Raw genomic sequence first — 14,930 nt, forward strand, 5'->3', positions numbered from 1 at the left:
AGAAAAAGGTTAAACTATAAATATTTTGATGCTCTTTAGCAGTGAGATTCAGTATCTAGAAAAATTCACTAGCATAAAATACCTCCTAACTCAAAAATGCCAGGGAATCACAATGTACTTGCACAGATGAGGTTGTCTTCTTCCTCTTATCTTTGTATGGAACAAAGGTTTCCAAGCCTGGAGTTTGCATATTTCAAATGATGTATGACATTTGCCTGCAAATGGAATAACAAACAGAACAGTCCCTAGTTTAACCTATGATGTCACATATGAACAACCTCTGTGTGGCGGGTTCCACAAATCATAGCCAGAGAGGGTACGTGCTTTCATGATCCCTGTCTTTTTAGCAGGCATTATGGTTTATTTAAAGACGTTTTCTTTTGGATGAAAATTTATGTTCAGAAACTATTTGGCATACTTACCTAATATTAAATGTTATCATCATGTTGGTAACTTGTCCATTTTTTAAATGTAAATTGAGATAAAACGTACAGCTCAACAACCCATCTTTGAGCACTGGACAATCGTTTGGACTGTTATGCTATTATTTACTGTTCTAGGGCTGGTGCTTGAGTTGAAACATCCAAATAATTGTTCTTAGGTGTTGTTGGAAGAGGGACATGTAACTCTCTAATACTGGATTCTTTTTCTCAACTTCCCCTCTTCACCATTTACCTCAACAACAAACTTTATTCTTGAGAAAACACTTTTTAACTTTTTTAATATATTTTATTGATTATGCTATTACAGTTGCCCCATTTTTTCTCCCTTTTATTCTCCTCTGCCCTGTACCCCCACTCCTGCCATCATTCCCCCCCTTAGTTCATGTCCATGGGTTATACACACAAGTTCTTTGGCTTCTCCATTTTCCATACTATTCTTAACCCAGAAGATACTGTTTTAAAGGACCCTAATTATTTCTCAAGATATTTCCTTCATCAGACAGTCAATATGAGGTTTCTTAGTGTTGTAATTTATGTATCTTTGTCCCTTATCTCTCAGAAAATTTCCATAACCAATGGGAATTGAAGTGATCCACCTTCGTGTTGGCCGAACTAGTGAGTAGCAGGCCCCAAACTAAGACTCAGGCCACCCGATTCCCTGTTCAGTGTGTCTGTTGCCACATCACCTTGACTCTGGCTTATGCTCAGGGAAAATGCAGGCCAGGTTCCAGGAGCTGGTGACACCGGTTGCCGCCCACATGGATCCCAGTGATGCCTACGTGAACAGTCTGAAAGTGTCCCCAGTATTTCTCCCCATTTTACATCTTGCTATTTTAACATTATAGCATTTTTCCAACTCAGAAACTAGGGGAAAAAATCAGACCACTCAGGAAAAAAAAATCAGTACCAGTATTCATTTATTTATCAACACTTAATCACTTTGACTAGGGAATAGTATAAAGGCAAACTTTTTAACTTTAAAAAGTTAACCTTTTTAAAAAGTTAACTCGCTGTTAATTTTTTCATAAGAATAAATATCTTTTAAAAAGCTAACTAAGTCTAAACTGCCTTTTCAGTATCTAGATTTTTTAATTATGCAAAGTTTTTTCTTGCTCTTAAATTTTGTGCTTTCATAATCAGAAACTCAATGCTAAAGTACAATTATATTGATTCTTCTTGGTTACGACTCAAGGTCACTGGCAGGTTAGCGTGCTTATCCTCTGTGTTTTGGCTAAACAAGTTGGAGAGATGTTAGTGCTTTAATTTTTCAGGAAAGTAAAGAACGCTCTCTTCATCTAATTGCCTAAAGGCTAAAAACTGAATTGTATTCAATCACAGGGAAAAAAAACAACTGACAAAAGTATCCGTCTAATTAAAACTTACAAACTTAAAAAGAATGAAGTTCATAGTGCCATTTGACCAATCCAACCAATAATTATTTTAATTTTAAAAATTTCAGGTTTTGTTTTTAATCAGAAAGAAGATGCAAATATTAGAAACAGGCAGTAAAAGAAAGATGTGTGTGCACACCCTTAGGAGGGACTCGCAGGGGACTGTCCCTCTGGATCAAAAGAATCACATTTGAAAAGGTGTGACTCTGGCATTCACTGGGCTGTGGTTGTCAGCAAACCCCCGCCCCACAACAGCATTTAACTGGAAGAGGGCCTCTCCGAGCCTCAGTTTCCTCATCTATATACCAAGATTATGGACACATTTGACTTTTGATGTTCCTTCCAGCTGTAAATTTCTTCTGGATTAACTATTTTTATATGTCTTTATTAGAATATTTAAACCATTAGAGGTTCCAGTCTAAATTGAAAGCCAGAGTAGCTCAGTATTTATTGGTTGAATAATTAAATTTGGTCCATATTATGTGTGTTAATCAACTCAACTAACAATATATGGGTTATTTTAGTTATTTTCCAGCCAAAGATATTTATCATACCTATAGCATCTTGTGCTGAAAGCTTTTTGTAGCAAAATGAGCAATAGGTAAACTCTGCTTTTACTAATGGGAAATTAGTGTTTGATCTTTCACAGTGAAGTTTTCCGCATGAGCATGTGAAGAAAGCCCTTGGTAGTGACGGTGCCTGAACTGAAGCGGGTTCTTTCCAAAGCTGTCAGTTCTTATTCATTTCTTCTCTCCTAACTCTTTAGTCTGGCATGTAAATATTCTCGTACAGTTCTTCAGGGAGCTGCAAACTAGAGAAGCAAAGAAAGCCATACATCTTGTTTTAGAGCCTTGTCTAATCCTATCTATAAGGACAAAGTAACAAGATAAATGTTTTTATTTGGTAGATTCTAAAATCTAAAGTTTCTTAAACATTGATCAAAGACTGTGATGATTTACTTAATTTTAGTGAAAAGGTACAGTTTTGAGGTAGTTGTTTCAAAATTCTTAACTTGGACCATAAATGTTTCTCTCTAAACCTGTTTGTGACTTGCATGCTTGAAAGAGTATTTTAGAAGCTATTCCATCATATTTTATACCAACCTTCTTTTGGCACACTATATTAGTCTTTATTTTTGTTATGAATAAAATCAGAATCTCTATAATGCAGGGTGTTTTATTTTTTTTTGAAGATTCTTGTTGAATCATAAGATGTTTGCCCATCTCAAATTGATTAGTGTGAATTGTGTGAATACTCTATTTAATTTTAATAGTCATGTTTTTCAAAAAAGACAACATCTATTATCAGCGTAGATTATATTTTATTAACTGTCATTTTTTTGTCTTGCCATTTTAACTTTATAAAATCCTTTCCACCAAATAAACCCTGAAAACTAAGGTTGAATAAGAATCAAGTGTCAGGTTAACACTTATCTTCATGAAACATGACCATAATTTTGCTTTTTTGCCAGTCTCATTTTAGTACTAGCTTTATGACTTCTGAATACTAGTTTTATCAGTGACAAATCAAAAGTTAGAAATTATGAGCCCTGCTCTCCCATTTTACTGGGGAAACTGAAGCAGGAAAGTGAAGTGACTGGTCCAGGCCTCCCACTGAAGCTGCAGTGGAGCCAGACCCGGCCCCGTGCCCGTGCCGGCGAGTTCAGTGCTCCCTGCACCACGCCTCCCCATTTAAGGGGGCGCTGGAGTCCCACTCAGGATACTTGTGATCATTTGCTTTCCAGCACGTTATCCGAGATGTTAAAATTTAACTGCCATTTGGGAAGATTTGTGACATGTCTCCCTTATTCTTTTAACAATATTAATTCTGTAAGCTAGCTTGGAATTTTACTACAAACTCACGGCATTAGCCAGAAAGATGCTGTCTTTAAATATCTAGATTCCTCCTCCAGGTAACTTCTCTTTATATCTCAGGAGAAGCCAACAAAGCAAACATTGAGTTGGAACTGATTCAGGCTTACATATGATTTCGCTGAAAGCATCAATAGTTTAATTAATGTTTAAGCCCAAACTATTTTGTAATTGTGCTCCAGATTGAGACACCAGAATATTTGATGTACTTATTTCTAGGCAGTAGAAACCAATGGAACAGGATGGAGCAGTCTCCAGACACTAGAATATGAATGGGTTCTCATTACAGTGCCCCAGGTGGGTCTGTTTATCAAATGAACATTTATTGTTTTTTAATACTAGGCATTATGGAGTATTTTTTATTAGTTATCATTTTTATGAAGTTAAATGCATAGATCTTAAACATACAGGTAGATGAATTTTGACAATTCTGTACACACTTGTAACTATACTTCTATCAATATATAGAACATTTCCATCATCATGAAAAGTTTCTTTTTTTGTATGTGGGTTGTTTTTCTTTTTTTATTTTTTATACTTTTTTAATGTTCTCTAACATTATTGAGAACCAGTTACTTTGCTTGATACTACATGTGTGTGTATATGTATATATGCACATATATATATATATACACACACATACATATATATATTATCCAGCTATATCTATGCACACACAGGCTCATTCACACACACTGCTAAACCAGACAAAGTCCATGCTTTCAGGAGACTTATGTTTGGTGGGGTTTTCAAACAATAAAAAATAAGCAAATGAGATCATTAGAATGTGATAATGAGACAAATAAAAGATTATATGATAAACAATAAATGAGAATAGCTAACTTTATGTAGGATTATTGAAAAAGACCTGTCTTAAAAAGGAACATTTAAAGGGATGGCTGAAGTTAAGAATGAACCAGCCATTCAAACAGGAAAAAAAAGTCTTGCAGCCAGAGAAACTAGCAAAGGCAGAAACCTTGAGACATGAAGAACCATCACTTCCTGTTAACTGAGATATAAATATATCCCTACTCTTACTCATAGAATTATTTTGACATCAGTAAATTTAAATACAAAATTACCTGATCTACCTGATCTGGGGTGGATATGTATAATAGGAAATGACCAAGAAGTGGAGGTCTTTTCTCTACTTTCAGAAAGAAAGGAAAATTAGGGGTAAAAGAAAGTAACACATTTAGTGATATGTACCTTGCTTTCTGTAATCAAATGTTGCATTGTGTGACACCACTGTAGGAGTTCGTAGAAGGAAAAGATCGTGGCCTGGGACCTAAAGAAAAGATGGTGGCCTGGGTGAATTTGTATGGGCCAACAGGAGGGAGAAGGGGGTGTATGAGAAAACTAAATAACACTCGGATACTAAGGTGGAAGGTGGCACAACCAATAGTAACGAACAATGTGGAGTTGTTAACTAACCTTATTGTGTAATCACCTCACACTATATGCATGTATTAAATCATCACATTGTACACAATGTTACATGTCAATTATATCTCAGTAAACCTGGGGGCATACATTTTTATAAGAGAGATACTAAAGTGAACTGAACTAGAGTGAGTGCTTGAGACCATGAAGTCTCAAGCTGGAGTCCAACTGGTCTTTGAGAGAACAGAATATAATAGATTGGTCTGATTCATAGAGGTCATGGAAGGTCAGTGGATCAGTTTTGACCTAATATGCTAAACAATAGGAGGAATCACTGTGGTTTCTGGAACAGGAACATTGTATGGTAGAAAGAGGCAATGGGATACTGGGTTGGAGGACCTTCTTTTTGCCCATGCTATTTCATTGTACCCAGTGGTAAAAGTATGGACTATGCTCTATCACAGAAAAGGAGTGAGCTTTGTATGAGACATGTCAGGGAGATTGACATTGATAATACCAGAGAGCAATATATCTAAAGTCAAAATGCCTGCTCTCTGGATGGGACTCTCAGTGATGGGGCATTTAAATCTGCCTGAGACCTTAAATGACTGATTTCATCCTGGGCATGTGAAGTGCCAGTAGCCAGACAGCAAGAGACCCAGTTTGTGGTGTGAGCACGCAAATAAAAGTACATAACTAAAGCTGAAATGGGAAGCTGAACCTGGGAATGCGAACAGCTGATGAGAACTAAGGGCTTAGCTCTTGAGAGTGCACGCTCATGATGAGGAGCGTATGTCAGGCAATGGGGGAGGGCACACACACACAGCCTGAGCAGAAGATACCAAAACAGCAGCTGGGTAAAAGCCAAGACAAGAAATAATTTCAAGCAGTTATATAAGAGAAGTTCTTGGGGAAATACCATAATCATTATCACCGTAAAGACTACAACTAACCTTTTAGTATGATTGCTGTGTACCCTAAGGTCTTTAAATATAATAATGCATCCATTTCTTTCCACGACGTTTAAAAGAGTAAATGCTATTGCTATCCCCACTTTGAAATGAGGAAATTTAGGCACAGAAGATTAAGCAATTTTCCCGAGATTACCCAATTTGAAGAATGTTTTTAAAGCCTGAGCCCTTAACTCTCCTGCCATATGATTATAGTATCAGTGATGGTGTTTTAACTCCATAGTTTAACTTTTACCTCATATAAGTTGCTTGAAAAGGAGTTAATTAACAGTTTAAAACATTGAGTTGAAACTAAAAACTCAGGAGATGGCTGAGCAGTAATTGCATAATCCCTAACAGGAGAAAAGAACTCGGAATTTTCTAGGTTAGAGGCAGAGAAAGAGGAGGAAGAATGTACCTTTTGGTCTTTTATTTTTTTTCTTCTTCCCGTGCCCTACACAGTGAGTTGTTGAAACAGGAAATTGCCCACTTTAAAAAGAAGTTATAATAAAAGAGGAGTTATAATAACACATGGTACCTCTGTTTTTCAGCTTTTTCTACCTACTGCAAATTCCTGAACTCCTAGAATATTAATTTGTTGAAATTGAATGTAAATCAGACTTTTACATTAAAACACACCACTTTCTTAATTTTCATTACTAAGTAAGAGTGGGATTCCAAAAGAATGGGGTTTCTGAAATAGTGTCAATATTGGTATTACTGGTTTATCTTCAGTGTGGGACCCCAAGTAGCCAGATCTGTCTGTGGGGAGACTCAGGTTTTGGAGCAGGAGTTGTGACTGGAACGCTTTCCTCTGAAGAAGCCACACACGACTGCTTTGACAGCGCTTTGATGAATGCTGTCTCTTTGGCTGGGAGAGGACTTTGCTCTCTTCTCCATGTTTTTCAGGGATTCCCCAGCTTTTCTCACATCTCCCTTGCCTGAGGAAGAGGCAGGAGGAAAGTGGTCGTTCCCAGCCCCCCATGCTCAGGCACACAGTGTGGCAAGGAGAAAGGGACAAGGCACCCGCCTGCTGCCCTAGCTGTAGCAGCCGAAGCTGTGGCAGTCCTTCCTTCAATGCGTAAATAACTCAGTGGTTTTCTTTGGACTGGAACTGTGGATGGAAGTCAACCAATTTACCCTCCTAAAGCACAATTTTTCTCAAGTGAATTGGCTGCTCAAAAACTTCCACTATTTTCCCACTTTAACAGAATAAAATTCTTAGCCCTACATGCATGACCCCCCACAATTTAGGCCAACGCTGCCTGGTTATGCCAAGCCTTATTCAGCAGTATTCCCCCTTTTGGTCAGGCAAGCTGGCCAGCTCCACTTCTTCAGGCCCCACTTGCCTCTGCCTGTGTTTAGACTGAAACCTGCAGGGATGCCCCTCCACTTCCCACTCCTCACTGCAGTCCCCAGCCTCCTGAGCCCCCAGCACGTGCTGCACACAGCCCCTCCCCCAGTGCCATCTCCACCCACAGTCTTTCCAAACTGCCGTGAACTCCTGAACTATTTTATCTCCAGCTCTCGTTTTTTCTGTGTCCTAGGTATTTATGGGCATATATCATCTTGGCTAAATTCTGGGCAGAACCAGTGCCTGATTTAACTTTGTATCTTTCAGATCACCTATACTTAACACCAGGGGGAGTTAAAATTATAAATGACTAAGAGGACATACCAGTTATTTATGTAGTAATGTGTTTTTGCAATTTCTTTTTTGTGGGTGTTACATTTATTTTATTATTTTATTAAATGTATTGGGGTGATATTGGTTAATATGATTCTATAGGTTTCAAGTGCACATTTCTGTGATACATGACCAGTACATTGCACAGGTGCCCACCACCCATAGTCAGATCATCCCCCATCACCATGTACTTGGTCCCCTGCACCCTTTACTCCCACCCCTCTGGTCTCCTTTCACTGCGCTGGAGTAGAGAAGGAAAGAGAGAATGGGACCAGATCTCCTGATGTGCAGTGCAAGACGTACCCACCACCAACAGTGGTTCTCCCCCGACTTACACATTCGATTCACCTGACATCACCTGTGCTGCTTTAAAATATTCCGATCTGGGCCCTGCCTGGTGTAGCTCCGCAGATTGAACACCAGCCTGCAAGCCAAAGGGTCACTGGTTGGATTCCTAGTCAGGGCACACGCCTGGTTTGCAGGCTAGGACCCCAGCAGAGGGTACACAAGAGGCAGCCACACATTGATGTTTCATTCTCTCTTTCTCCTTCCCTTCCTCTTTCTCTAAAAATAAATAAATAAAATCTGTAAGAAAAAAATAAAATATTCTGATCTGGAAGCCTGAGACCATGGAAATTAGAATCTCGAGTGTAACTGAGACATCAGTATGATTTAAAATCTCCCGTGTGATGCTAATGTGCAACCAAAATTGGAATAAATACCCCAGAGCACAATGGCCCTTGGGCTGCCCTTGCTTTCCTAGGCGATTCTGTTAATTTGGAAATCCTTGTAATTTGAGAAACTTTAATTTTTTTTTATATATGGAGTATTTTAAAGTAGAAAAGTGCTAAATATGAGATGGTAGTATAGTACATTTTGTTTTGCTTACAACAGTAGCTTACTTCACTGTTTAACTTTTCAGATATTTCGAAAGAAAGCAGTGGAACTTGGGGTAAAATTGCTACCTGCATTTCATACTCCCTCTGGAATACCTTGGGCATTGCTGAATATAAAAAGGTAAAACTCTTCATTTTTGACAAAATATTTTAAGTTGAAATAGACACAGGATGGATAATTACTTGTGTGATGTCAGCCACTTACACCATTGGGACTCTCGGCATCTGTCCTTGTGTCGAAAGTCGTTGATTTTGCAGTTGTCCTGTGGCCTTAGATGGGCTCCTGTCCTGGGACAGCATGACACCAACAGTGACCAAAGCCAGATGTCCCTTGAGAGGTGTTCACCATCATGGTGCATTGCCGCAGTGAAAATGTCTCTGTAGATTCCAAGAGTATCCCATTATGTTTAAAATTGTCGTGAAAGCACTTCAGAAACCAAAAACATGAACTAATCAGATCTCCCATGCAGGAGACCTGGAGTACGTGAGGCTGCCCCACGCACCCTGCTCACTGACCCAGATCAAACCGACTCCTTGTCTGATTTGGGTGGAGAACCCTGGTATGACAAGTCCATGGAATGTGGCCTCAGGAAACACCTGGGCTGGAGACTTTCTGGTATCGTCTAGGGAATTGTTTGAATTTTCATGATAACTTGAGCCTTTTGTTAATAAACAGTTTTATCTTAAGCTTCCTTCTTACCTCTTCCTTCTCCATAAGTAATTAAGTGTATATGTGCCTTCTGGTAAAGATGATGCTAGCTACTTGTAAAATTGTAAAATATGAAGGTTTGTTAGAGACACTTTACACATATTACCACATTTATCCTCATAACAATCCAAAAATGTCAGCACTGTTGTTATCTCCATTTTAATGATAAGGAACTTGAGTCACCGACAGATTAAGTCATTTGCCTGGCATCATCCTGTATATAAATGGTAGAGCTGGAATACGTACTCTGATGTTTACATACACCATTGATGCCCAGCCATAAATCAAACCACTTTCTTGTTTTATAAATGTCGAGATGCACGGGTGGTTTGGCAGGATTATCACTTAAATGTCATGTATCGTTTTGATTCATATGTTATATGTGGATACCTTGAAATCATCTTGTACCTGTCTGTAGGGGTGTGTGTGTGTGTGTGGTTGGACAGGGGCAGTGGTGCTGAGGCAGTGAGGTGGGGAGAGTCCCCACAACCTGTCTGTGTTAGTTGAGGTAGTTCTCTGCTCCACAATGTGATGTCTCAGGATCTGCTTTTCCTTGGAAGGGTCCTAAGGCTTTCGCTGTGACCTTGGAGACCACAGCATATGCTGCTGCGGGGTCTTAAGGCAGGAGTGGGTGTGAGCTTGGCTTAGAGGCAGCACGGCATTTGAGGTTTGTTTTTCTTGTTTGACTCATATAGACTACTTTTATTACCTTCCTCATCTTCAGACTTTGTATTTAGAGACAGTGTTCTGACCTAGAAACGACTCTGTTACCTGAAATGAGATCTGGGTACAGAAACACCATGCACATTTTGCACAACTTTTCCCTGCCTACGCTCCAAGAAATATGACATGGGCAGAATAGCACAGTGTGGTAATTGGTTGTCCAGAGACCTGGTTCTAGGTATTCTACAGGTGCTGCAGGTTTGTTCTTAGAGCAATTATTTCAGCTCTCCAGGCTTATTTGTAAACTGGTCATTAGGCTACTTTAATTGTTATTTTGTGAAGATGTTCAGGTTCACCAGCCACTTTGAAATTCTGATGAAACATGACCCTCTCCTCATTAATTGCATATTCCTGAGTACACGTATTTTTGGTTTCTAAAAGCTGACAAATTTAAAATAATAGAATGAGTGATCACGCTAACCGTCTACTCTAAGATTCCATGGAACTAGTCTCATTGCTTCCTGGAAAGAAAGGAAATTATGTGAAGAACTACTAAAACTGATAGACATGTGAGCCTACGTCTTTGCAAACATTTACTCAGTTATTGTAAGGTGCTAATAGCATTTAATTAGTTTTGGCCTCTCTTGAAATAAGCAAAAGAAATTGGGTTATTTTAAAGCATACTTCACTTTATGTAGTGTTTATTTCTAACAGCCAAGAGGATTTTTCCTTAGTTAAATCTGTCCTTAGTGTACAATGGAAATATTTTTTGGTACATAAAGGAATATTTCTAAAAACTATTAAATACTGAATCCTCTTTTATTTTTCATATCTATGCCCCTTGAAATTTCATTAACAGGGACATTCAAGTTTTTATTAACACCTTATTTTTGCATTTACAGTATTTTACATAGATGTCATATAATTTCTAAGATCATAGGAAAGTCGTATGCGGTGAAAAATAATGTTCCATTTTATTTATGTGTTCTCTAATGTTTTCAAGTTAAACTAGAGGAAATTAAGTGACTCTTTGATAGCTGATGGGAAGACTTTTAATTTCCTCTGGGACAAGAAAACATTTCATATTTATCTGCAACAATTACATTTCAGGATACACTGCTAATGTCAACTTGGACATATATACTGTTTCATCGAAACCTGTTTGGTCCAGGGAATAAGGGACAGCTGCCATGGGAGCTGCCATGGGGCTTCTCTTCGAGTTTTAAAGACAGTTTTAAAGGCTGTCATGAGTAGAAGTTTCAAAGAAGAGAGGAGAAAACATGTCTGGCACAATCATATTTTCTTAATTACCTTCTCAGAATAAGGGAGTGTCCATAGAAGGAATGCCCTAAGAGCAAAAAAAGTATTTGAAGATGCTTTTTAAAATAACTGTGTATTCACTGTTGACTGGCTTTGAAACTCTTGGCGATACTTAGGATCAGAGAGGCCCAGCTGTGTCGTCTGTAATGTGGTTCCACTCTTGCCTCCCAATTTCGAAATTGTTACGATGCTGCTCTTTGCCAACAACTATCTGTTAACAAAAATGTGAACTTCTTGGTATTATTGGTTCACATCTTTCTAGCCTTCGGGTTATTACCTAAAGATAATTGATTTCTTTACCTTTTCTTTGCAAAAATAAATATTTATTTGAGTCCCTTCTCTGATGGAGGTTTTATGCTAATTCCTGGGGAGACTGTTCTCTTCTTTTCACTTTATTTAAAAAGAAAACAGACATGGGCTTTTCCTCAGGGTATCTGCAGCCTGGTTGGTAAAGCATGATAGATATATTTTATGTTATATTATCCACTCACTCATGTAATTGACAAATGTAAGGAGTCCGTGCCAAGGAGAGATAATAAGTACTGGACTGAATTTAAAGCAAGCAGTATTTTGACTTGGGGAGGTTTACACATTTGGAGCCAAAACATCAATAAGCCAAATTGGAATTCAGTATTTGTGCAAACTGAGAATAGCAGAGAGCCTAAATAATTTACTCATATTCTACATTAGGAACTCTGTCCCAAAAATCTGCTCAAGAAAAAAAAAGTAATTTATAATTACCTCTTCTGCTACACCTACAATAAATGCTTAATTCAAGAGCTGAGCTGCTATATTAAGTTGTAAATTAATCGGAATTGTGGTTTGATAGCAAGTGGTAATAATGTAAACAAATACCTAGGTAGTGCACACATTACCTGAGTAGGCTGACACGTTTGCTTCAGCAACACACCAGTAAGGATGGAAAGTGTGTGACGTACATGCACCTCTGCTAAAAGAAAATCATTGGCTTTTTAACAGATTAGATTTTGATAGAAGTCAACTTCTCTAATGTGTAAATGTCAAAATTTGATGTCTGATCTTGTTATTGCTATTAGCAAGGGACCAAGTGCATTTTTTCTTCCAACCTAAAGAAGAAAAATTACCTCTGTGGTTTGTAGAGTCAAATATTTCATCATTTCTGTATATATATATGTGTGTGTGTGCGTGTGTGTATATATGTACATATATAAATATATGTGTATATTTCAAGCCTAGATTGAGTAAGCTCACTAGATTTTGAGTTTTCTAAAGTGTGTTCTTAATTTTAAATAATATAGGTGCTATTGTCATTATTCATTTCTATCACAGGGCGTACCTTCTGGGCATTCCTAATAATTATTCTGTCTTTCTTGATAAATGAGTTAGTTTTGACTATGTACCATTTTATCACTTATTTCCTCTTTGTGGATTTTCTGAAATGACACTTTCCTGGTGGTTCTCTTAGGTTAGCAGAACTGTCTGTAGCATATGCTTTTGCTGCACACGTCAAGGAATGTTCTGGAAGAGGAGTGATCTTCATTCTAGCCCTCATTCCTCAGCAGGGCAATAAATGAGGCACAGCTCTCTCACTTGTTATTTCCTATATATAAAGTTTTATTCACTGCTCTCTCCAGAGCAAATGTGTACTACATCATTATTTATATTGCAGCTTGTATTATTATAATTAAATTGCAAATTGTTTTACTTTAACTGAAATGGGACCTTAATTAGGAATAGTACGTAACTTAATTTTCCAATAGGGAAAGATTATCCTGTGTGAAGCATTTCATATATACATTTTAACAAAAGGCAGTAGCACCTTGATTAGGTTTCTTAATACTTCAGTATTATAAAATGCTTAAATATTAAACTATAGTTGGTTAGTTTTAATAGACACAAACTCTAAAAGACAGTCTAATTAAGTAAAGTATTTAAAAATATTTTCCATATATCTCCTTGTGTTTTTACTTGACAGTTGAAATATAAACTTTTCAATCATTAAATTTACTAACCATTTTTAACATATCTGATTTCAGATTTGAAAGAATTATAGAATACAGTTCTGTACCTTAACATCATAAGAATAATGTAAAAAATAACAAGGAACAAATTTTCTGAACATGAGCAGATCAGAGTTATAGAGAATATGTGCCAATATTCTGAGAGATGAATAGCCCGTGGTTACCCCACACAGTGTCCACAGCAGGGATGCGCCCCAAGCAATAAACCTGAACTGGATCTCATAGTTTTCTCTTTATTACACATGTTATGGATCTGTTAAATTCAAAGCTCTACACACTCTAGAAAAGTAAAACAAGTTACAGTCTTGCCAGGTATTTCAAGCTAAGCCGTTTTATGTTTTTATGCTTTCTGATTGAATAATTTACTATATTAGGTTTCCCTCTTCTATTTATTTTAATTTACTTAGCCATTTAAACTCTTTTGGACACAGTAATAACCATACTTTAAGGTTTTAATACTGATATGCATAGTTACTAATATTAGACATTAGAATATTATTAACCTAGTTAAAGCTGCTATTTATTAATATTGCCAATATAGCTCTTGGCCTTGGATAATTCATGTAACTGAGTTTGTCTTCTTATAAGTAAAACTAAAATAACAACAGTTGTATCTATCCTGATGATCTCATAAGGCTTTTGTAGAAATCTATTGAATTAATATGTAGACTAATCATTCCTAAGTCCTATGAAGTAAACGTAAATTGGAATTATTAATTTGGGATTTTGTTCTGAATTTTCATTATAAAATATTTTATGTGATAAAATAACATGCCAAACACTAATTTGGTTCTGATGCCTTTTTATGGTAGTCTTCCATTTTTTAGCCACTCAGTGCTTCTAATCTCTTCTCAAGCTCAAGTCCATTTCCTTAGGTCAGGAAGGAAGATGGTGTTGGTAGAAATAGCTGCAAATATGGAGAGAATGTCCATGTAGTCCCTGTGAGATATTGTGGCTCTGTGCTCAAACATTTAACTTTAAAATTATTTTGGAATTTATAGGGTCAAAACAATTCCTCCCTAAAATTATATTTATTGTTGAATTATCTCCTCTACAAATAAGAACTGTTTAACCATAATATTTAAGAAGAGTGTAAGGCAATAACATGAAATATTTTTTCCCAAGTCCCACATGCTGGCTAGGGCTTAATCAGTATGGTACAGCCAGTCTGTGGAAAGTGTGTGCGTTCTTGCTGTAAACACACACACTCCATTTCCTACCTCCTGAGCTGTGCTACTTCCATCAAGGGTCTGACTGCTCTAGTTACTTGCTTTCCATCAGTGATGCTGTGCTTTCCCAGGGCTTTGGATAATTGGGACTTTTTTTTTTTATATCATTGCTGCCTCCCTACTCCCAATCTGTTTCCATTGCCAAGAGTAAGGTCCTGGGATTTTTATAAGCCTCCTCAGAGGGCATTCTCGTATTCAGCTGGGGTGAAAAATCACTGCTTTATGTGTAGTATGCATATCCTGAGGATAACTTCCTTTCTCCTCTCATTGAACTTTGAAAACTTTTCCCTGCCCATTGATTGTCAACTTATTGAAGGATAGAATATTAGAAAATAGGTTGAAAATGCCCAGCTTGAAGTAGGACAGTGGGTCTCAAACTTAGACTATA

At 37.4% G+C, this 14,930-nt stretch overlaps 1 protein-coding gene across 2 annotated transcripts in view; it reads left to right on the top strand.

Moving 5' to 3' along the window:
* Positions 1 to 14,930, top strand: part of MAN1A1 (mannosidase alpha class 1A member 1) — a 152,371-nt gene that overhangs the window by 86,614 nt on the left and 50,827 nt on the right. For both annotated transcript variants that reach the window (XM_037045844.1, XM_037045845.1), the window contains exon 6: positions 8,648 to 8,742. In XM_037045844.1, the coding sequence (XP_036901739.1) occupies positions 8,648 to 8,742 (95 nt within the window). The remainder of the gene's footprint in view (positions 1 to 8,647; positions 8,743 to 14,930) is intronic.

Source organism: Sturnira hondurensis, unplaced genomic scaffold (assembly GCF_014824575.4).
Source record: "Sturnira hondurensis isolate 20B ecotype Veracruz unplaced genomic scaffold, ASM1482457v3 Scaffold0004474, whole genome shotgun sequence".
Taxonomy (NCBI): domain Eukaryota; kingdom Metazoa; phylum Chordata; class Mammalia; order Chiroptera; family Phyllostomidae; genus Sturnira; species Sturnira hondurensis.